At 44.6% G+C, this 23,120-nt stretch overlaps 1 protein-coding gene across 1 annotated transcript in view; it reads left to right on the top strand.

The window, feature by feature from the left end:
• The first annotated feature begins 8,604 nt into the window (after positions 1-8,604).
• Positions 8,605-23,120, top strand: part of SMC3 (structural maintenance of chromosomes 3) — a 295,374-nt gene continuing 280,858 nt past the window's right edge. Inside the window, exons 1-7 of the mRNA XM_084591644.1 lie at positions 8,605-8,765; positions 9,225-9,300; positions 9,360-9,398; positions 14,444-14,583; positions 22,568-22,647; positions 22,706-22,784; positions 22,857-23,089. Of these exons, the coding sequence (XP_084447770.1) occupies positions 8,751-8,765; positions 9,225-9,300; positions 9,360-9,398; positions 14,444-14,583; positions 22,568-22,647; positions 22,706-22,784; positions 22,857-23,089 (662 nt within the window). The 5' untranslated portion in view covers positions 8,605-8,750. The remainder of the gene's footprint in view (positions 8,766-9,224; positions 9,301-9,359; positions 9,399-14,443; positions 14,584-22,567; positions 22,648-22,705; positions 22,785-22,856; positions 23,090-23,120) is intronic.

Genomic DNA, 23,120 nt, shown 5'->3' with positions numbered 1-23,120 from the left:
TGCAGGCTCGTCAATGCAACGCGGAGGTTTAAAAAAAAAAAAAAAAAACTAGTTTATAATTCGCGCCAAAGTAAACGCATGGGTGACGTCATTTGACGTCATGGCCTCCCAATTTTCATTGGTCGCTGGTAAAGTGAGCTAGAATGGGGTAGTGGGCTCACTGGGGCTCCTTCCCTGACGCAGTCTGTGTCACATGCACTAGGTGGCGCCACCGCAGACTTCAATGTAGCGCTCTGCTGGTTGAGGGGTTGCGTTCGTGCGACCGCGGCCTTCTCGCTTTAGAAAAACGCACCGTCTTCGTCCACACTTTCTAGATTTGCATGTGGCAGCTATGCAGAGGTTGGATATATTAGCAAGTTGTGCTACTACTGGTGCTATGAGATGAACTAAGAGGTTTCTAACTGCAAACGCGTGTCCGATTTCTCTCCGGAGTCCTTGGCGAAAAGTGAATTAAGGCGCTTGTATGAAAATGACTGCGGCGCTCGATTGCCCAATTTTCTGAGGTTTGTGATTCACGGCCGCGATGATAGAGTACAGAGACACGTAGGTTTACGTGTGTAACGTGTAAATCTGTATCCGTATTCTTAATAGGCCGCAGCTGTCAGCACCTTTTTGTCGCGCCTGCCTTCTGGATCGTGAATTTTAATTTACTGTCGACGCTGTTTATGGAAGAAAGGTGCATAAAAATTGCCACAAGTCATTATTGAACGCATCTTAAAAGCTTGCAGTTGAGCATCCCCCGTCCATTATCAGCAGTTTAATCTGAAAATTTTCAGATAACTGCACAATTGCGAATTAGCTATATTCATGTAGACAGTGTTCTGATCGATAGGGAAGGACCTGACAGGAGCTCTAGGAGTGTGAAAACAAGCATTTAGTAGGCATCTCGGGCTGATGAACGGCGGCTCCACTGCTATCTTCTTTGACAAAAAGTACACCCGTGTTAATCATAACTGATGAGAGAGCTAGGCGAGGCGCGTATATGTTGTAAGCATCCGATTTCTCGCGGGAGCGTGTCTTTTACTACTCCGAGTGCATCAATTAATTTGCTGCCCGAATGCAGTTTATGGCACGAAAAAAAAAAAAAAAACTCCGTGAACATATATTTTCGAGAACCACTGCATGTATATACGGCGCAAATTTAAGAAGACAACACAAGAAAGAAAAGGACAGCACATGCTCACATGGCGTTCTTTTATTTCTTGTGTTGTCGTCTTTGCGCCGTGTACAGTGGTTTTCAAGTCATGAATGATCGCCCCACAGGCCATCATTTTTCGAGCTTGCTCAAGCAAAAGCTGAACTTACAATAGCTGATTTCCCATTGTCGCGGAAGTTTGCGCCGAGTAAGCGGTTAGCAGGCTTGTACAAGCTTCGCAATTCAATTTCATTTGACTCTATTTAGCAACATATACCCAGTAGTGTGAAATATTAGCCTATAATCACGCGCTTCGGCTATAATATGCTGGCTGTGGTCAACAGATGTACCAGCGTATTCTTGACGCTTAGTAATGCGTTGAATAAAGTTGTTTCCTAACTACTGGTCCTCCTTTTTGTTCACATTCGTGTCTAGCTTTGTGCTTCCTTGATGCAGCATGTCGACTATCCGCCCTGCTTGCCCTTCCCCTGGCTTATTGTTTTCACAAGGCCATAGAATGAAATACAACTGAAAAACTAGGCTGGTGTACGTGTCATTGATGTGATCAGGTCATCGTGTATTTATATCCTTTAGGGAGTATTTATATTCGCCCCCATTATTTTCCAAGAGCCACATATCTTTCGATTCGTGGCGCCTTTCCCGTAAACATGTCCGGCAGCCTAGCACAATGGTTTTGTCATCGGGGTGGCTTCTTCGTATCAGAAGTCACATCGCCCACCGCAAAACAAAACCTCCGCAATGGCAAGAATACAGCAGCGAAGGGGAAGGCAGGCAAAGGCAAACGGCGCGCAGCGCGCGGTGCTGCGCGCTACATTGAAGGCGGCGGTGGCGGCCCCCTGCGGAGGCGCGCAGAACTGCCATGTGCTGACATAGGCGGCGTCATCGCAATGTATGGCGCCGGCTGAGGAGTGAGCCCACTACCCAATTCTAGCTCACTTTATCGCTGGATCCCATGAGCCGCCATGTTTTGTACGTATGGGCGTCTATGGAGCCTTCGCTAGCATAGTACATATACCTGAGTACATATACCATGGTAGAAGAACAAATGGTAGCGTAACTCCCATAGAAGCCTGCGTGTCGACTCTGAGCGAGGATGGATGGATGGATGGATGGACAAGGCTGAACCCTTTGAATCGGGCGGCGGCGCCACAGGCCGCCTAGCCGTGAATAGTAATATATAGTGTGGACCTATTCTTGCCTTCCTTTCAGCCACCAATCAGCTAACCTTCGTTTGGTTATTTCTACCCTTTTAAAGTCTATTTTCCCTTCATTATCCTTAAACCCCAATGCTTTGGCTAAATCTGGCCCGTTGCCTTGAACTATAGGGCGGAGCCCTTTACAGGAAATTATTAAGTGTTCAGGCGTTTCCTCATCCTCCCCACACACCCTGCACAGCGTGTCTATCTCTTGGTACTTGACTCGGTACGTCTTAGTCCGCAATACTCCTGTCCTAGCCTCGAACAAGAATGGGCTGCCCCTAGAATTATCGTAAATGTTTTCTTTGGCTATTTCCTGCTTGAACGTTCGGTACATTTCTAATGCTGATTTAGTCTCCATCCCTGTTTTCCACAGACCCCTCTCTGTTTCCTTAACCTTTTTCTTAATTGATGATTCCTGGCTGGTCCCCCTACTGCTGTCCAAATATTTGCTTGCCAATTTTCTTGTCCGCCTTCTCCATCTTGTGTCAACATTCCTCATGTAGAGGTAGCTGAAGACTTTCCTAGCCCACCGCTTTTCTCCCATTTTTCTCAATCGTTGCTCAAACGCTATCTTGCTGCCAGCTTCCCTGCTCTCAAAAGAAGACCATCCCAGGTCACCCTGCACACCTTGGTTTGGCGTATTCCCATGAGCTCCCAAAGCAAGCCTACCCACCCCGCGCTGTTTAATTTCCAACCGTGCTCGGACCTCTGATCTCATACACAGGACTGCGTTGGCAAAAGTCAGACTAGGAACCATCACCCCTTTCCAAATCCCTCGCACCACTTCATACCTATTGTAATTCCAAAGCGCCCTGTTTTTCATGACGGCTGCATTTCTACTTCCCTTAGCTGCCACATATTTTTCATGCTCCGTTAGGTATTCAGCTCCAGTATTTATCCACACCCCAAGATACTTGTACTTATCCACTACTTCCAGCATGTCCTCCTGTATCCTATGTTCGCCGGCCTCATTATCATTAAAAATCATGACTGCCGATTTTTCCTTGCTAAACTGCAGACCTAACTTATCTCCCTCTGTACCGCAGATATCCATCAACTCCTGCAAATCTACCCTGTTGTCAGCCATCAGTACTATATCATCTGCATATATTAGTCCTGGTAATGACTGTGGGATAAATTCTCCTTGCTTGAATAAAGAAAGGTTGAAGCCGAGTCCACTCCCCTCTAGTTTAGCCTCTAATCCTTGCAGGTACAGCATGAACAACAAAGGTGACAGGGGACATCCTTGTCTAAGCCCCTTCTTTACCTCTACAGGCTTCGACACCTTTTTTTTCCCATTTTATTAGCACTTGGTTATCCTTATAAATATCTTTTAAAAGATTAGTTACTCCGCTTTCCACACCTAACACATCCAGAATACTCCATAAGGCTTCTTGAAGTACACTGTCATAGGCTCCTTTGATATCTAGAAAAGCTAGCCATAGGGGTCTGTGTTCCTTTTCTGCTACCTCGATACACTGTGTCAATGAGAACAGATTGTCCTCTAACCTCCTTTGTTTCCGGAAGCCATTCTGCAGCTCTCCCAGCACCCCCTTGCTCTCTACCCATGCCTGCAGTCTGTCCTTTATAATCTGCATCACCACCCTGTAGACCACTGATGTTACTGTTATGGGACGGTAGTTGCCTATGTCAGCTTTGTCCCCCTTTCCCTTATATATCATGCTCATTCTACTTAGTCTCCATTCATCAGGAACTTTGCCATCCATTAACATTTTGCTCACCACCTCTCTTAACGTTTCCTTAGACTTTGGGCCCAACATCTTTAATAACCTAACAGGAATACCATCTGGGCCTGCTGATGTGCTACTTGGTACTCTCTTCTCAGCCCTTTCCCACTCTCTTTGTCCAATTGGAACAATTGCACTAACCGGTCTATCGTCCTCTACTAAGGCACCTACTACATTTCTTTGTTCTTTAAACTTTTCTGACATCGTTAGTCGTATATGCTCTATTGCCTTTTCCCCTTCTAGCCGAATACCTTGATCTGTAACAATAGACCTCTGCTCTAGGCTAGTCTTATTACTCAGGGAATTCAAGTGTTGCCAGAATTTCTTAGCTGCATTTTTATCCCTTTTGTTTACTTCTGACAGCCACTGGGAACCTTGTCTTCTAATTTTCTCATTGATTAAGTAGGATGCCTCCCTTCTACATTTTATGTATTTATCCCATTTTCTCTCAACGTCTGCTTCTGGGTCTCCCCTATGCTTAGAATATCTGTGTTCCCTGGAGGCTTCCTGGCGTTTCTCTATGGCCTTCTTCACCTCCCCATCCCACCAGCTCTTTGGTTTTCGTCTTGTCCTTTTTTTCCTGACTCGCACCTTAGCCAACTCTAGCCCAAACAGTCCCATTAACTTTGTGTATGTCCACTCTGCTTTCTTATCCTTAGAGATTACTGCTTCAATTTGGGTGCTTGCTGTTCCCCAGCGCCCCCTGCTTTAGTTTCCCAGCGCCCCCTGCGAACTGTGAGGCACAACAAACACGTGACGTTGCTTGTGACGTCACAGGGACGTGATTTTGGCGGGGAATTTGATCGTCTTTTTACTTGTAAACGAAAAACAAGGCCAACGACGACGGAGGCAGAACGATGCTCAGATAAGGCAGAAAAATGGACACCGTAACTGTTCAGCCAACTTGACATGGATTTCTAGAGTCAAGTTTTACGTTAACTGAAATGTTACGGCATCTTTAACCACCTTATCATAGCATCGTTCTGCCTCCGTCGTCGTTAGCCTAGTCTTTCGTCGCGCGTCATGTAAACGCATTCTGGGGCTTCGGCAAGCACATGGATAGAATCACATGGCTTGAGGCATTTCACTAAGGGCATAAATGAGTGAAGCTGTGCTCCATAGAAAGCCAGGCTTTATTGATTCACGATTACTTACATGGACGATTCACGACAATGAAATCTTTAAGTGTAGGAAAGCGTTCACCGCTCATTCGTCACGGTCTTCATGAAATCCTCGTGATAACAAAATGACCTCAGCGTAGGTCTCCTAACGAGACGCGGTGAGATTATAAAAGGGTAAAAAATCTTGCTAACAAACAAAGTACATATCAGTGTCAAAGAACAACAAAAACAAACGAACGGAATAACTAACGCTAGCGCTAGAACGCCAACCTGTAAGAGCTTAGGTAAGCAATTCAAATTGGGATTACTAGTATTTAGAAGTTAATGCGGCTGAGAAGTCAAAATATCTACGATATAGCTTTTCTCCAATAAATCTCGCCCTGTTCATGATTCCATTATTTTACTCGCGCTTCATTTGCCACTGAGAGGAGTCAATGTGTGGTTACAAATTTACACCTTAAGCATTTAACATGTTCATGAGAAAGATCCCATTGACAATAGGAACATCACTGTAATAACAGCTAAAGCACGTTCAGCGAACGTTGGTGCGGTAATACGACACAGTAAGCAAAACACGCAGCAAAGGGAGCGGAACGGAAGGCTTTGAGCAATGCGACACGCATCTTGGGGGCAATAAAATCTCACCTTCACCGTTGAATTAAAACATGCAGCGATACGCCGCTCATGCAGACGTGTATCCGTAAAACAATTAAGCCACCACTTTTGCGACATGCCAGGGAGGCCGAGCCGAACCGCCGAGCTGTGACGCAGCATTGTCCCATCGTCCGGAAATGCGCACATGCAGCGGCAATCAGTTTCTCATCGAGCACACACAGTCTTCGCCGTGCTGTAAAGCTCTACCACAACCAGCATAATAAAATACTGACTGTTTGTTACAGATAACCCACTCTGTACGCAGCGCGCAACGCTGAACGTTGAACCGGGGCCGATGGCGCACCCATTCCGCGGATGAAAAAAGCCGCCATGTCTGAGCTTTGGGCAACTACGCAGCGGATAATAAGTGGCCGAGAGAGGCCGTTAGAAACAAGTTAAAATATTATTAAAAATGTGACACGTTTTTTCTTACACAAGAAACAAAAACTGCATTCATTCCTGAGTGAGAATATTATGTTTACTTTCTAGTTCTTTGGAGTTCTGGCAGATCTTATTTTCTGTGCGCTAGTAATTTGCCTCACAGTTCGCAGGAGCCCTCATCATCGAGTTGATGCCGCTGGCAGTAGGCAGCTGCACGCGTTTTCTTCCAAGTTGCGCGACCAGTTGTACATTGACCTTGCATATACCATAACCTTGCGCCCACGGCAAGGTATATGTACTATGGTAGCGAAGGCTCCATGGACGCCCATACGTACAAAACATGACGGCTCATGGGCCCCAGCGACCAATGAAAATTGGGGGGCCATGACATCAAATGACGTCACCCATACATTCCCTTTGGCGCGAATTATAAACAAGTTTTTTTTTCTTTTTTAACCGCCGCGTTGCATCGGCGAGCCTGCATTTTTTGAAGGTTGTTGCCTTTCAGCGCGCGCCAACCTTTGCCATCTAAATGAACTCGAGTTTCTGTTGTTTGCGCCCTTGTTTATAAGCAGTTGCTCCAGCACAATGAAAGTGGTTGGTAAAGGTGGCGGCATAGAAAGACAGCAACACTTCCAAATAGAGACCACGCATGCAAATTCATAATACAAATACTGCTGCAAGTCATGCAAGTACTTTGGCCATTTACTTTGTCCCTCAGCACAGTAAGGTGCGGTCCAGAAACACTGGTGCGACGGGGAAGTCGTGCCCAGTTCGCAACAGAGTGTACCAAGTGAACAATTATGGTTTTCATACTCATGGTTTATTGCATCAACCAATAAAATACAGCAACAAATCACAACAATAAAAATGCATGTCGCTGACAGCACAAACAGTAGCGCTGTTTAAGCGCGCTAATCATCTCAATGATCACAGCCGAGGCATGGAAAAGGCTTGAAGTGCCTGCCACAAAACATCACCAGATAAGAAACATGCATGTACAGAAAACAAAGCTGTGACAGCTGCAATTGAAATAAAAATGTCATGAATTAGTAGGTGCATCAAAACATACGTGGAGCATAGAGCACTGCGATCACTTTTCAAATTTAAATTCTTCGGAAGAAATTATACAGCAGTTTTCAAGGCAATTTCAAGGTTGCACCAGTCCAGACAGCTTTAGAATCAACAAACGTGCTTTACACAGGAGCATCAGAGCATACATTGAGTCTATGTGCTCACCGGTGAAAGTCAGCCAGGAAGCAGTAAGACACCGACGGTTGAGCCCACGCTGTCGCAACGTGCCACAGAGCATCGCTTCCTCACTTTGTGCGGGCCCATCTTGCGATAAAACGCTAAGCGCGATACACTGCTGTAAAAAGACTTCGCACTGCCCGCACGACGAAGGGGACGAAACAAAAAAAAAAAAAACACGGCTGCAGGGAAATATTAAATCTCACCAAACGGCGACAGAGCAGCGACCAGCAAGGACGTCGAAATCTTCGCGAAAGGGACATTTTCAGACTTGCGAACTAAATTACACTTTCCCGGGCGCACCAAGGCCCGCACCACGGCAGACGAGCAGCAGACAGCGATAAGAAACCGTTTCGTGCTTCGTCAGCTTCGCTATCTCCGTTGCCTTGGTTACCTCTGGCAGCGCCTCCTGACCGATGCAACATCAAGGGGGGGGGGGGGGGGGGCGGCAATAAGATTGTTGCAAGATTTTTTAAAAAAAGTTAAGAATGTATTTATAAAATACCTTACCTCATGCACAACCGAAGTTATCAAAATGTCTATTCTTTTTATGTTGATTGATACTTTTTAATTTGTTGTAATATAATTTCCTAATCTTAGTGGTTGGCCCCCCGACCTGTGGCTATGCTGCGGTACCGACGAACCGCTTTTGGGCCCAGCCTTCGCTAGGATATAGTGAACTAGAATACTGTAGCTAGGACCTTCGCTGCCTTCGCCATCATTCTACTTCCGCCATGCCCACGGTGGAAGCATATATATGTATATGGAAGTATACACCTACACCCTACGTGGAAGATGGGTGGATGGATGGAATATAGGAGCGTCCCCTTTGAAACGGGGGGATAGCAGTAGCTATCATGCTCAATTTTCCCCCCATATCTTAATTATTGATTTAGATTGGTTACCTAAACCATCATTCACGTCGCTGCCTATCGCAGCGCCACTTTTGTTTACAAACATGACGCTTGTTTATATATATATATATATTTAAAAGAGCGAGGTCAATGATGCGAAATAAACTTTAGTATTAGTACGCTATTTGGTTGCATAAAAATAATGTGTACTGAATCAGATGAGCAGGATAAGCGAGATAAACAATCTTTCAGCGCTAGAGGGTCTCTATAGTTTCCCGCCATTTTGAACCGCTTGGCATTTGGCGGGACTGGGTGCACAATTAAACAAGGAAAGTGGCATTTTTACATAGATTTATGTCACATTTTTGTGACATACCACATCTGAAATGCATATAAAACAGGTTAGTAAGCGTTGTATTGATTATATATCTCAAGGTCTTTGATAAAGTCCTTTCCTCCTAGCGTAATTTGAGAGTAAGCCTAAATGAGCTGATGTGTTTGTGCTGCAGCTTGGTATCTAACTCGTTGCCAGTTGCAGGACTTGAGTGATACGCTTGGGGAAGCTGGTTATTCGCTCTACTCCGTGGAGTTGTGATTGCTTACGTTTAGTTGCTGCGAACTTGCTCGCATCGCTCTGCGCTGCAGTGTTGGCACCAGCTTAACCTTTCGGATTGCTCGTTACTATTTGCTTTTCGTCGTCGTTCTGAACTGAAAATACTTGTTCAAGATGTGTTCATTTAGCGAGTGATAGTGCTGCTGTTTTGAAAGTGCTTTTCAGCGATCTGGGAGCGGACTTTACACAATTCATTTTTGTGTTTGAAGGACGCTGCGACGATCTCTGTATTTTTCTTTCTTTGCAGCTAATAATACAAGGTTTTCGAAGCTACAAAGAGCAAACCTGCGTGGAGCCCTTCAGCCCTCGTCATAACGTAATAGGCAAGTGTGCCGTGTTTCTAGACGAGTGCCTGAACTTAAGAAGTTTTTCTGCATTGCAGTTGGCCGCAATGGATCGGGCAAAAGCAATTTTTTCTACGGTGAGTTTTTTTATTTTGGCGTGATTTGCTTGCAACGGAATTCACTTGAAAAGCGTTTCGCATTTGGGCTGAAGTCGCCATCATGTAAGTGACTTGCACATGTACCACTTGAAAAAGGTGTAAGGTGCTGCCGAGGCTGCGTTTGAGTTGTTACCCAGATCTGTTGAGGTCGTGTGCTTTTGTGGGTTGTGAAATGACCAAAGGAAGGGGGCAACAAAATCGTTTTCATATTTCAACACCACGAGCTGTGTTGTCTGCGCAGTAATATTAAAATCATGTTTGAAAGAGAATTTGTCGTGTTGTGTACAAGTGAAGAAAACGACAGAATGGGAAAATTCTTAATGATGCAATCTGTTTTTACACACTGGAAGCGTTGTTTGTTACCCAGAACCTTCAGTTATATAGGAAATAACCGAACTGTAAAGTCATTCTACAGGTGTACATGCTAAGGTAGCCAGCAGTGCATTTAACCAGGGAAAGCGTACAGGAATTTTTTTCCCTTTTCGTTAGATGTGTTGATCAGGGGGGAAGTTAAAGATCACTTTTGGCCTGAAATGTAATTGGTTAGTGTTGAGCTCTGGAGTTTCCTACACTTTCCTGCTCCTAGATGAATGGTTGCTTTAAAGGAGTAGAGACACCAAAATCTTTGATGCATGTATTTTTACTTGTAAAAGTGCACAAGACAGTAGTGCACATAAGTCGAGATTTTGAACTCACCTCCTACAGCTGAGGCAGTTATCAAATTTTTTCTCATGCAGTTTTAATTTCAGTGTCCAAATGACTGCTGCAATGTCATAAATGTGCTTTGGTCACGGGATACGTGAAACAAACTGCTATATTATCATTGCTTATCATTTGTTGTAATTTTAGCTTTTGGGCAGGCTTGCATAGGAATGTGATCGATAACGTGTCCATTCCAAATTTGACCATGAAGATAGAAGAGGCAGCAATTGCCCTAACAACTGCTCCACTGAGTATATTTTTTCAAATTACAAACCAGCAATTGGTAATTAATCCTCTCTGAGCACAGAGGATGCAGGCAATTTGGCCACTCACAAGCAAGCCACTTGTGACTCACGGTGGAACCTCCCAGAGCTGGCTTGCCCAAACAAACACCTGGCAACATCAGGGGGGATGGGAGATGCAGTTTTGGACAGTGGGTTGGGCCAGGAGGGTCCGCGAAGCACAAAAGCACCGGGCCACCTGGAGTCCTTTTTGTCTCTTTCCGCTTTCCCACCCCCTGACTTGATTCTGTCAGGAATGAATCAAGTTGTACATACTGACCTTAAAACAGTTTGAAAGTGTAAAAAAAAAAAAAATCTTGTTGTCTACCTTTGTAGGAGGTGGCACCGTCTGTTGCTGCTGTGCTTCAGCCATGTTCTTGAAAAATTCTTGGGAGTTGGATGTGGTCCTGAATAGGAATTGAGAGAATAGTCAGTGACAATGAAAACAGTGTTATCAACAGGCTGGCTTGACTGCGTTGCAGCAGAGTGCTCTTAGTGCTGTACATTAAAAAAATAAGTGCTAATGCTTTTATATCCATTGTTAAGCATGATTGGTTCCTTCTTTTTTCTTAGCAGTGCAAATGTGGGGCTGCATATGTGGTTTTTAGCTCTCCTGGGACCGTGAAAAAGCTGGCAATTCTAAGCGGGAAAAAAATTATATTACAACTGCCGTTCTGAAACGACCCTGGTGTTTCAGGATGATGGAGTAAAATAGGCGACTTTGACGGGTCTTTGAAAAGTATTTTAATTAAATAAAATGTTTGCATGATTCTCCTATAACATATACTAAAATGCAACTGTTTAGTCAGTTTTTTAAATATATACAATTTTATTTGTTTGTCTTTATCTACAACATAAAGAAAAATCTGCAAACTTGCTGAAAAAGAAACATCTAAAAAGTAAATAACTGTAAATTAAAAATCAATCAAATAAAAAAACACTGAAATAATAAATCAAAGTTAAAAATTATGCTAGACTGCTTCTGTTGTTATTAAGTTCTAAAAATTGGCTGTGTCTGTCTGCAGATTTCAATTTCTTTAGTGCTGTTCGAAGGTCACCATTCAATTTAGTTCCTGTAGTGGTTGCTACAAGTCGGACTAAACTAACAAAAAGTAGTAAATCCAGATGACTCAGGAACTTTTTAATATGTTATGTGCTGAGGTTTGTTTTCAAGGCGTCCTCATAATATGGTTAAATTACTAAAAATGAATGTTTTCAGCTTGGTCTTTCTCTGCTCATAGCACAGCTTACAGGTTTTTCATTTTCAAACTCTTTGTGGTTTATTATGGTTGGTAGTTTTGCGGCATATGGTATCTCCTTCAGGCACCAATTAAATTTTATGAAAGGAAAAACTTTGTTTGCACCATGCATGATCAGTAGGCTAGGCAGAATTCAAATATAAAAGATTACGCAAATATTTATATTTTATTCGGGTCCACATATGTGGACATGGCGCCTCAAAGCTGCTACATGAATGAAAACATTGCAACATTTTCTGCATTTTTCAATTATTAACCCTTTCGCTGTCACGAACGAAAGCTGCGCCATCTGTCAAATCTTTCTACAAGTTCATATTTTCGACCCGCATTGTTAGTACGTATAAACTGAAGAGCATGGAGCGACCGCGCCCACTCCCTCCACCTTCTTTGCTGGAGGGCGCGGTTGCTCTGCGCGTGCTACTCTATCACGTTAAGCGATCATGTGACGCACGCATTTCGTGGCGCGTGCGTGTGGTTACGGGTTCAAGGGTTGTTCTGCCATCTGCCGCAGGTTTGCAGGTTTTTATTTTTATTCTGTCGGCGTGTCTGCTACGACGCGCCACGTTCAAGGGGCTCGCTCCATTGCCTCTCCAATAGGTCGACACATGACTCGATCGCTGCTTTCGCTCTCTCTTGCCGCGCTTTTGCTTGCGGCTAGCAGCAGCAAATGAGGTTGTTTTAGCCTCTTTCCATCTTCCTCTGTTAACTTAATTTTACAAAGTGCCCATTTATCTCCGTTGTGCAGGCCACCGAAAGTGCGCCCTCCGTGCGCGCGATTACTTTCGGATGGCTGACCGCGCGGGACCTTCGACTGCGGGCTGGTGCGATGGCTCCTTTGATTATAAATATGAGTCGAGCTCGGATTCGATCTCTCAAGAAGTATCGAGCAGTTTTTTTCTTATATTATCCTCATTTATCTAATTTATGATCAGGCTGATAATGATGATGATGTTAATTAACAATGCCTGCAGAACACTGAAATGTGCATATTCCGTTGACAGTGTTATTTGTATAACAATCATAATAAAAAATAAATCGCTATGCTCATTCTCTGATATGCTCGTTCCCTGAAACCAAGCCGACACTGGGGGTGCGTCACGGCCAGAAACACCCGACAGCGAAAGGGTTAAGCATGAATAAATGTTTTCCTCTGAGAATACCTTGCGCCTTCAAGACTGTGACACCTGCACGAAAATCAGCATATGCATACTGCTCTTGCACGAAATAATGAAGCGCCGCGGGCACTTTAAAGGGCCACTGTCCAGGGAAGGACCGTTTAAGCAAAGGAGCCCAGTGTTTCGATCAGGTACCGGAAATAATGTGTGCAAAATGCTACAGCGATACGCGTGCCGCAAAACAGCAAAAATACAAATCAAAGCTCTCTCATCCTCCCTGTCGGGATACCTGCTTCCCCCTTCTCTACGAGCTGCAATGGATGTCGTAGTCGAAAACGACATCCATTGGTCCGTCTCACTGTCTGAGGGTGAATGATGGGTGTCTGCACGCTTTTCCCTCCCCACGGCCGGACTGAATCCAGTGCCACGCCCCACCTCCCACCAAACGCGGAGGAGGAAGGACAATTTGTCTTGCGAAGGCTAGACAACCGGGCAGGAGAGTGAAAAACATTTGAGAGGGAACGGGAGGAGAGAAACACGACAGAATCGGGTGATTGGGGTGGCTGTAACTGCGTTATTAGTTACTCTTTTCAAAAACATTTTGCGGCCTTGCGTTCTGGGGGCGAAGTCTCACAGTCACCAGAGAAGAAAATATTTTCGACAGGAGGTTGGACAGTGGGCCTTTAACAATTTCGGCATTGAGACGCCCTGTCCACATTTGTGGGCATGAAACTCTGACAGTCCCCTGAAGCAATTTTTCTATGTCTAAGGTAATGAAATCTGGCATGCAACATCTACATTCCCTTATTGACACATTCATTACAATAAATAGTATTATTAGGCATCGTTTTAGAAAGAGGCATGCAAAAATAAGAGCTGCTGATTTGTCCCATCACAAAACGCTTCGACATTCATTTTTATGTACTTGCTGTTTACAAACCATTTTGCCATAGCAACAACAGATGGCACCACATATTCGACAGGGCGAGTCCACATATTACGGGCGCCAAATTCAAAAGCGGAAATTCGCACTCTGTGCAAAGATATAGTGAAATTTGGGTCGCGTCCACATATGTGGACGCAACACCTGAAGGGGTTATAGAGGGTGGTGTGTATTGCCATCAATTATCTGAAAGCTGGTTGATCAAACCCTACTTGATGTAGGCCACCTCACGTGCTGTAGCGTTCCTTGTTGCTGAAATCCCAGCATGGTAAATCTGCAGTAGAATTAGCGGAATCACGCGAATGGCGCCAAATTCGTAGTGTGCCCCGATGCAAACTTACACCACTTTTGTTGACATGACTACCCTGCCCCGAATAATTAGTTTGTCAAAAAAAAAAAGTGAATCACATGGAAATCGAAACTACAGTTGTGCCTATACTTGGTCTCACAAGACTTTTGCAGCACTGCGAAAGGCAGGCAAGTCCTGGCCCATTCAACTGCCTATTATTGTGCCCACGGGCTAGAGGTGTTTAGGAGAACAATTACCCATTATAGTGCACATGATCCTGATCGGTCCCTGCCTTTCGCAGTGCTGCAAACATCTTGTGTAGAGGGGATTACATGTTCCAACACTGGGAAATTTGCGTTTGGCACCACATCAAAAACCATTGTTCATATATGCTGGAATGGGATGGATGGGTCATGCTTCTCATTATTTTTGCAGCCATCCAGTTTGTGCTTAGTGATGAGTTCTCCCATCTACGGCCAGAGCAACGTCAAGCCCTCCTTCATGAGGGCACTGGACCACGTGTGCTGAATGCCTATGTTGAGATCATCTTCGACAACAGTGACAATCGCCTACCAGTATGGATTCTTGATTCTCCTTGCAATAGTTTTTATGTTGGAATGCCATCAGTGGGATGTTTTTTGATGACCCACCCTGGCCTGGCAACTTCCAGAGACAGTCCAGGGATTGCTGTTTGGGCAGGATCAAAGAAATGAAAGGCTTCTTGTCTAACATTTGCGATTTTAGAAGAGAGCCACTCCAAACATACTGCAGTAAAAATTTATGAATCTTAAGGAGCCCCAGAAAACATATCTAGAGTTGCAAGCATAATAATTACATGCTTCTGGGATTAAACTTTCATTAAATTGGGAGGAAATTCGGAGGTACTTTATACATATGCTAGCAATTGCTTCTGATTTGCTTGTTCATAACTTTAGCAAAGCCTTGTTTTGCACTACAGAATCTGTCAAAGAAAGCACGATCGGGATTATTCTGGCCTCACCCGAGCACATATAGTAATGAGCACCAAAGGAGAAGCCTATTTCTCTCTATACTCTCACAGTTTTGATCAGCAGGCAATTTTGGAGCATGTAAAATGCATGCTACAACTCGTCTGTTTTAGATTGTGGGTGTAACACCATTATCTCTCTTCTTAATCATCTGTTACTTCCCTTGGTGGTGATGCAGATGCTTCACATTTCATTGCCTTCAGTCATAATCTATTGGGCTTCAGCTGTGCATTGCTCACAGGTTTTGATAGTCATAGTATGTTTGGTTACCTGCCACCTCAGGATATGCACACTTTGGTCTTGGTGCATGGATATGGTAGCAGTTGAGAATACTCTTTGCTTTGGCTGGCCCTGACTTCCTGCTGGTGCCTACTGCTTCAAGATGCATTAACTTAATTTCAAAACATAACAATTACTTGCAGTGGAATTTGGCTGGGGCTTGAAAGATTTCAATTTCTGATTGTTTCATTCAGATTCTGTTTTACGAGTGAAGTTTGATGGTCGTGTATTGAAAGAGCTCCAGAACTTTTTGGCCTGAGGGGAGACTTGCCTCTAGTTTGTATACATTAGTAATTCAGATACATGACCACTCAAGGAATGTTTTTACTTGCCCAGTGCTGTCAGAGGGATTTCTTGTTGACCTTGTCTGTTCTGTTGTAGCAGTATGTACACTGAGTAGAGTCGGGATAGCTAAGAAGGGCAGGAGTGAGCAGCTGCTGCATGCGTTAGAGCACCGGAGGCTTCACTCGATGCACGCTGTCTGAAGCGTTTTCTTGGTGGTTCCTTAGCTATGGTTGGCCAGAACAGTTTGAGGTTGCATTAACATGTAATAATATTTACTGTAGAACCTCATTGATATGTTTGCGGTTCATACTATCTCCAGTTTCATATGCTCAAAATTTTGAGCAATAAAAAATATCTTTGCACTATTCTTCTCCCGGTTAACATGTTCCTGGATAACACAATTTCCCAGTTGCAAGGGTGCAAGTGCTGCTCCATTTGCTCCATCCTGCTCGGAACACTATAGGGGCTGCCATGGTTGTAATGATGGCCGCACACTGGTGGCAGAGGTATGACTCGTATTGTGCTGGGACTAATACAAATAAAATTTTCAGAAACTAGAGAAGCATGGAGCGTAATAAATATTTGTTCGCAAGTAAATTTAAAAGAAGCGGCAAAAATTGAAGGGAATTGTGAAAAAAATGTTCTGTGGACATGACTTAGCATCTTCTCCCAGACTTTTGAATCACTGGCAGTGAGAGAAGCAGGGAGCAAAGCAGACACCACGAACTGCAATAACAAAATTTGTCCAGCTACAAAGAGCTACAAGAGTTCTTCTAATGCTTTTACTGTGGAAACAAGCAGCTTGGTACTTCACCATAGAGCCTCTTTGTCAACAGCCGTGTGAAGCCTACAAAGGCATGCAGTCGCCGGCCAATTATTCCAACTCTGCCATGGCACCGTCACGCACTCCATAGAGTCAGTGTATAACACTGGCCAAAATTTTGGACATTTGAATTTTTTTTTTCTTGTTGGATTTTCCAGACTTGCTCTCTATTGCAGGTCACTGCCATTTTGTTTTTCTGCAACCTCAAACTCCATCCTGCATACCTCTAATAGCAGGCACTGTGGGGAGTCAGTGGACCCGATACTCCCGTCCACAGTTTTGTTGAGAACGAGCATCCTTATATCACGTGACCATACGGCATGCGTGTCGCCGCGAGTAAGAGCAATACGAATCCGCTTCCAGACAGCAATGTGCCACGAAAGCACCCAGTGCCAACTGACTGGTTTCGCTTTATTTTGCACTGGGTGTCCCAATAAGCACACAACTTACACTGCTCCTGGGTAGGCAACTACCAGTGCCACGCTTTTTTTTTTATGGGGGAAAAAGAATAAAGTGCTGACATAGAGTTGCATGGGAGCAGAAAGACTCTGTCTGAACTTGTTTGCCGGTGCATTGCGTCGTTTTCTTCGCCGCGACGCTGGAGAGGAGACTGGCTGTGAAAATGAGGAGATTGACGCAGAAACAGATTGATCAATTTTTCAAGCTGCTCGGGAAAATAAAGTGGTGTTTTTGTTATGAATTTATTTTTTCGGACTTCCCAGGTTTTCGGACGCTTTTGGGTCCGAAAAATCGGTCGGCTACTTTTTTTTATCTCATGACTTGCTAGCAGCAGTTTGGAAACCAGAAGCCCTGTGCTTCCCCGCACCACTTCGTCTGCTTGCGATGTATGCAGAAGTGTCTACATATCAAACCCTCAAAAGAAGTATTTTGCATGCATTATATCCGCTCTTTTAGTTCATTGTATGCTAATGAAGCCGTGGTGGCAATTTCAGACTAGTGGCACCATATAATCTTTGGGACTGAAACCATTCTTGTCAATGAACAGACTTTTTTTCTTTCGGCCTTAGAGCAAAATCATCATCCAAATTAAAGAATAAAAGTTATTTGAAAAGGTATTGAATGCCTGTGGATGTTATTGTAGGTAAGATGATTCCAAACACACAATGCACTGTTTATCAAACCCAGTAACAATGGCGAGTCATGCTCGTAGCCATTTTGTGCTGGCACTACATTCCGCAGCATCAGAGCATTGCCTTTGCACTCAGCCTTGGTAGAGTTGCAAGGACGTACTGAGAGAGAATATAGTTTTGACTCATGAAACACTCAAAAATACCTTGCATCCACCGCTTATGCAATATTTTATTTCCATTGAGCTTATCCCAGGTATATCAAACCTGATTATATGAAATTTTAGCTTATATCAAACTCTCAGAATATTCTCCTGAAAATCTGGTACAAAAGTATAGGAGTGGTGTTTGTGTTTATCCAACTCCTGTTCGGCGGAACATTCAGTATATTGAACTAGTGCAGGACTCCGGAAATTTCGACCACCTGGGGTTCTCTAACTGTGATGTCAGTTCTCGTTAAAGAAATTTCCGGAGTCCTGCAGTATGGCGTCTCTCATAGCCTGAGTAGCTTTGGGACGTTAAACCCCACAAACCAAACCAAGGGTTTCGACAAATTTGAAAGGTGTTGCTTGGCAGGTATGTCACTGGCGAAAAGGTGTAAAGGGGCATGTCATGCACGTCTCGTGTTGGGGTTTCTGCACCTTTGTGCATGGAGGCATGGGCCTCGCTCCAAGGCAGAAAGGGTTTTTTCAAATGCTCTGAGGCTGGCAAAGTTATTGCGCCGGCGAGCCTATTTGCACCAAAATTTCAGTATTTGCCAAATTGTGCCTAGGCCACGCTGTTGCCTGAGCAGGGAACGGCATACAGTTGATGCCGGATATATGGAATTCAAGGAGGATCGTGAATAATTGCATATATAGACAATTTGGTGCATAAAACATATCAAAAGATGATGTCCTCTTTAGCCCAAAAGAGTGAATATGGTGTGCCCACACTAATGGCATGCTTCCTGCTCTGATGCTGACAGACCCCTGCAACCCGCAAGGTGCACACCTGTGGGCCGTACCTCTTATCTGTTGCTCTGTGGGCGGGAGAGCTCGAAGATCAAATGGGGTTGGGGTTCACATCTAAGAAGCTGTGGACAATGTAGTTGGAAAAGCTGCTAATAACGAGATCTAATTCTTTTACTGGCACGCTATATACGCTCTAATAGCTCGGTTAAAATAGGGCGCAGTTGATTTGTCTCCATCAGGGAAGCAGGCCACATGAGAGCTGCTGCAAGTCTCGGTCAGCTAGGCTGGCTTTACTGCATGGCACTTGGTGGGTGCACCGAATGTTGGCTTTTTTTGCATGACAGTCGCGTTGAAAACAAGGTCATTTTCAATACTTTGCCTAGCAGCTGAAAGCACGGAGCATGTGCCCAGAGCTGTGCAGCCAACCCAGCTCTGCGTGCGAAAAATGATTGCAGAGTGCCATGAGGAGAAGCAAACCTTGCATGGGTATACCATGCAGTTCAATATATTGAATATTCCTCTGAACAGGAGTTCAAACACTACTTCTGTACTTTTGCAAGGGATTTTCAAAAGGAAGTGTTTGATATAAGCAATAATTTAATAGTTCCTGGATGGACTGTATAGTTGGGGGTATATTCAATTTTCAGTCGGGGTTGTACTATTTGCTGAGAAGATTTGGGCATTCGATCATCTGTTTTGTTAGTTCTTTCAGTGTACAGCCCTGAAAGCATCACAAGCGAACTGCTGTGTGCTGGAGCAGCTAACGCTTGTTGTAAATGCTTTTGCAAAAGCATTTGTCTTCTTTTGAACGCAGCGAGCTGGGCCCTTGAAAGAACTTAGCGAGCATCAATGGCAAGCAAAATTTGGCAAACTGAGTTCTGTCTGAGTCTGCTTCGCATGCAGGCATGCCACGCTGTTCGCGAAAAGCATAGAGACCGATTTTTGCCTCTGTTATCTATCTTTAGTAATTACACGTACGGCAAAAGATAAACATGTGCGTGACATCACTGCGAAAGAACTGCGTCGGGGTGATTGATAGTTAGCATTGTCTGTTAGAAGCAAACGATAGAGGTAGTGTGCAAGGTCATGTGACCATAAAGCTACTTCCTGTCAAAGCGGAAGCTGAGACTTGTCAGCGAATAGTATGGGGCAGGGAAATCGGATGTACCCAGTGAAAGCCGTTTGAGATGTCGCATATGCCATCACGTGGATCTGTCTAGCCCAGTAAGTCGATGCAGTGCCAGCCTAGGTAGCATTGTTTGAGTGCGTGAATGAGGTGAAATGTTGGTCTTGTAAATATAGTCTTGGATTTAAAGGTCTGATCGTGAACGAGAGGCGGGCATTTAATAAAAACTGTTTGCCAAAAGCAAGAAATCAAACATGCTTACAAACGTTAATGAAAAACACCTGGAAGATTCCATTCACATGTAACGTTGCCCGATTGTGGTTCTTACGACAACTGAATGTGACAAGGGGGCGGGGGGTGGGTTCTTGGCACATATTTGAGGGCTGTTGGAGATTCTTGAGGCAAAATGGGTTACAGAACCCTTATTATAAAGGGAAAAGAAGTTTGTTGACTTAGGAAGTCAAAATGAGATGGCCATTTCTTTTTCTATATCGAAGTCTACGCCGCCGCGGTTGCTCAGTGGTTAAGGGGTCACATTGACATTCATCAGGCCGCTTATTCCAGCCAACCTCTAGGTTCTTTGCATCGTGCCAATGTCAGTTCAAAAAGAATTACAAAAATCTGTGTGCAGAAACAAGTTATTTTAGTTTATGAAATTCTAAATACAGAAAAAAAGAACACCGTGTCTGAGCCGATGTGAGAGGGAGCTCCTCTCCCATTTCCCTCGCCCAGCGTCAGACTTGGGCGGAACCTAAGAGAAACTCAGCATTCCGCTGACGTATCTGAAGCTATCCACCATGGTTGCCTGTCCAACTCAACCTGTAGCCATGCTTTTTGGCAGTGTCATTACCATGGTAACTGTGTTGCGAAGCTGTGCTATGTGGACCGGCTTTTCCGTCTTCCTAGTCCACCAGACGCTGCTCCACACCATCTTTGCGGGGGTGTCTATGAGGTGGACCCGGCGGTCAGCAAATCTGCATGGCCCTTTTGGTGTTCTGCCGGCGTCCATCGCTGCTACTGCCGCGGATCACTTGAGCACTACTTGTGCAAAAGTTCGAGAATGAGTGCGAAAGGCGGAGACGGAGGAATGGCGTCCAGGTGCTAAGGTGAAGTCTACTCTAGACGTGTACAGGGCCAGCAAGGAGGTCATCTGCCGGGAACGACTATAACTTCCTGGGCAGGGGCTTGCCAGCGGAAGCCCGCTGCGGAGTGTTGCGGACTCGGGGACTTGGGTGTGGCGAGCACGCTTCACGAGTGGTCTCGATACAATTTGTGTATATGTGTAGTATCGACAGAAATGATCAGCCACGTGATTTTGGACTGTCTAGCAATTTTGCTGACCTCCGAGATTTGAACGTTGTCAGCGACCTTGGAATTTGAGAAGCCTGCGGGAGTGGAGACCACAAAGTGCGTCTCGGATTCTGGTGGCAACGGGGAGACCTGCGATCTCAGCAGCGGTTGGCGACGGCTGTGTGACCTTTGTGCGTGTGACTGTCCTGGACAGCGAATTCGTGGACGTTTCTTTTTTCCCTGTTCTCTTTTTTAACCCCTTCACCGTTTTGTTATATCAACGAATTTCTTAACAAAACTGCTTAATTTTTTTTTATTCCTGATTTTGGGTATTATTGCTATAAAAAGCATGCATTCAATCTTTAAAAAATATTTGAAGCAAACGCGAATTCAAATTTGCATATTGTACTTTATTATTTTTAGCAATACGGTAAACCAACTTCCTGCTGGTAATGAGCAACAAAAATTAAAAAATGACCACGGCCAACAGTTTCTTAACTCTTTCACTGAGTTATGGTGATCGTCCGAAGAAGATGACAATGAAGAAAAGCGTCGTTTCGGAGAAGACGGGCCAGCAGTGCACGCGTCGCCTCCGCCGGATGCCATTTTTAAAACCCATGTTGCCGTACAAAAAAGACGTTTATGTAGTAGAAAAAAACGAAATTAACAGGTCAGGGCTGCCATCTGTCGAGCAAAATGCCCTCTAAGCCACAAACGAGCGCTGCTCGTCCGAAACACTGAAGGGAAGAACCTATTCAGCGAGGACGAGCTATAGTCGTCCAAAACTGTTTGGGGACGGCTTGGCAAGGACGAGCGCAGCTCGGGTTAATTTGTGGCTCCGCTGCACCAGAAGGCAGCAATGACCCGCTACAAAGGTCAAAGCCACTATCACAATCATCACAGCAAGCAGACGCTCTACCGTGCTTGTTGACAACACTGCATTTACCTGAGTTTACAGCCCCTACCTTTACAAGCACTTCAAGAACACGCGTGGAATTAAAACACCTTTTATTTGTTTTCTGCGTAGTGACTTGAGGGACATTAGATTGTAAAATGTACAGTGCGTGCTCAACCAATCAGCGAAGCAGCGCCCAAGCGAGAAGGAAGCGTCATATCCGTTAACGAACTTCACCATTGTGTGTCGCTCACATCAGTGTCAAAACACTGATTATTAATGAAGCGGATTAAAATACTATGTGCTACGATTTCGCTGTTATGATTGGGCATTGGGAAGATGTAAAGAACCTAGAGGCCGGCTAGAATGAGTGGGCCCCTTTAAGGCAATCCACTGCTGATCCCGAGGAAGCGTGTTTGACTCTGGCTGTGATAGCCGCTTTTTGATGGAGCCAACAAGCAAGGTGCACGTCACCTCAGGTGGGTGAAATGTCTGTAGACCTAGACTATGTGCCCCCGATGACCAGAGTTGTTTTAGGACAACTCCACAATCCATATCGGAGTTTACTGTAGCGGGGTTCTACTGTATTGTTTTTGCTGGTTGTTTTTGGGATGCTTGCTGGTCTTGTTTTTAAATTTTTTAGCTGATTTGGTAATGATCATTTAGTCCATTAGCTACCATTGAAAACTATAAAAATAAAGGTTTGTTGAGATGCCGCTTCTGCAGTTACTTTTAGGTTTGAGTGGTTCATGTTTCAAAATATTTAATAATTAGTCCTGATCCGTATGTACCTATGCTTTCTCATGCCTTCAGGTTGACAAGGATGAGGTATCGCTCAGACGAGTCATTGGCTCCAAGAAAGATCAGTACTTCTTAAACAAGAAGATGGTCACGTGAGTTCAGCATTGTTTTTCCCATCCACTGTTGTTCTGAGGTGGCTGTTCTATGCAGGAGGACGGATGTCATGAACCTGTTGGAGAGTGCTGGTTTTTCACGGAGCAACCCGTACTACATTGTTAAGCAGGGCAAGGTAAGTTCCTGCATTTCTTTGTGCAGTCTGCTTGCCGGGGTTCTGGTATGAAAGTGCGTTGTTGTGTTGCAGATCAACCAAATGGCCACTGCGCCAGACTCGCAGCGGCTGAAGCTGCTGCGGGAAGTGGCAGGCACACGGGTGTATGATGAGCGACGCGAGGAGAGCAAAGTGCTGCTACGTGACACAGAAGGCAAGCGGTCTAAGATAGAGGACTTGCTCAAGTACATCGAGGACCGACTACAGACGCTCGAGGAGGAGAAGGAGGAACTCAAGGAATACCAGAAGTGGGACAAGATGCGCAGGTGGACCTTATTTCCTTTGTGTAAATATTGA

The sequence above is a fragment of the Amblyomma maculatum genome, chromosome 1 (genome assembly GCF_055883805.1).
Source record: "Amblyomma maculatum isolate TAMU_Amacu chromosome 1, ASM5588380v1, whole genome shotgun sequence".
Lineage (NCBI taxonomy): Eukaryota > Metazoa > Arthropoda > Arachnida > Ixodida > Ixodidae > Amblyomma > Amblyomma maculatum.
The sequence above is the reverse complement of the archived record's forward strand: the minus strand, read 5'-3'. Positions and strand labels throughout refer to the sequence as shown.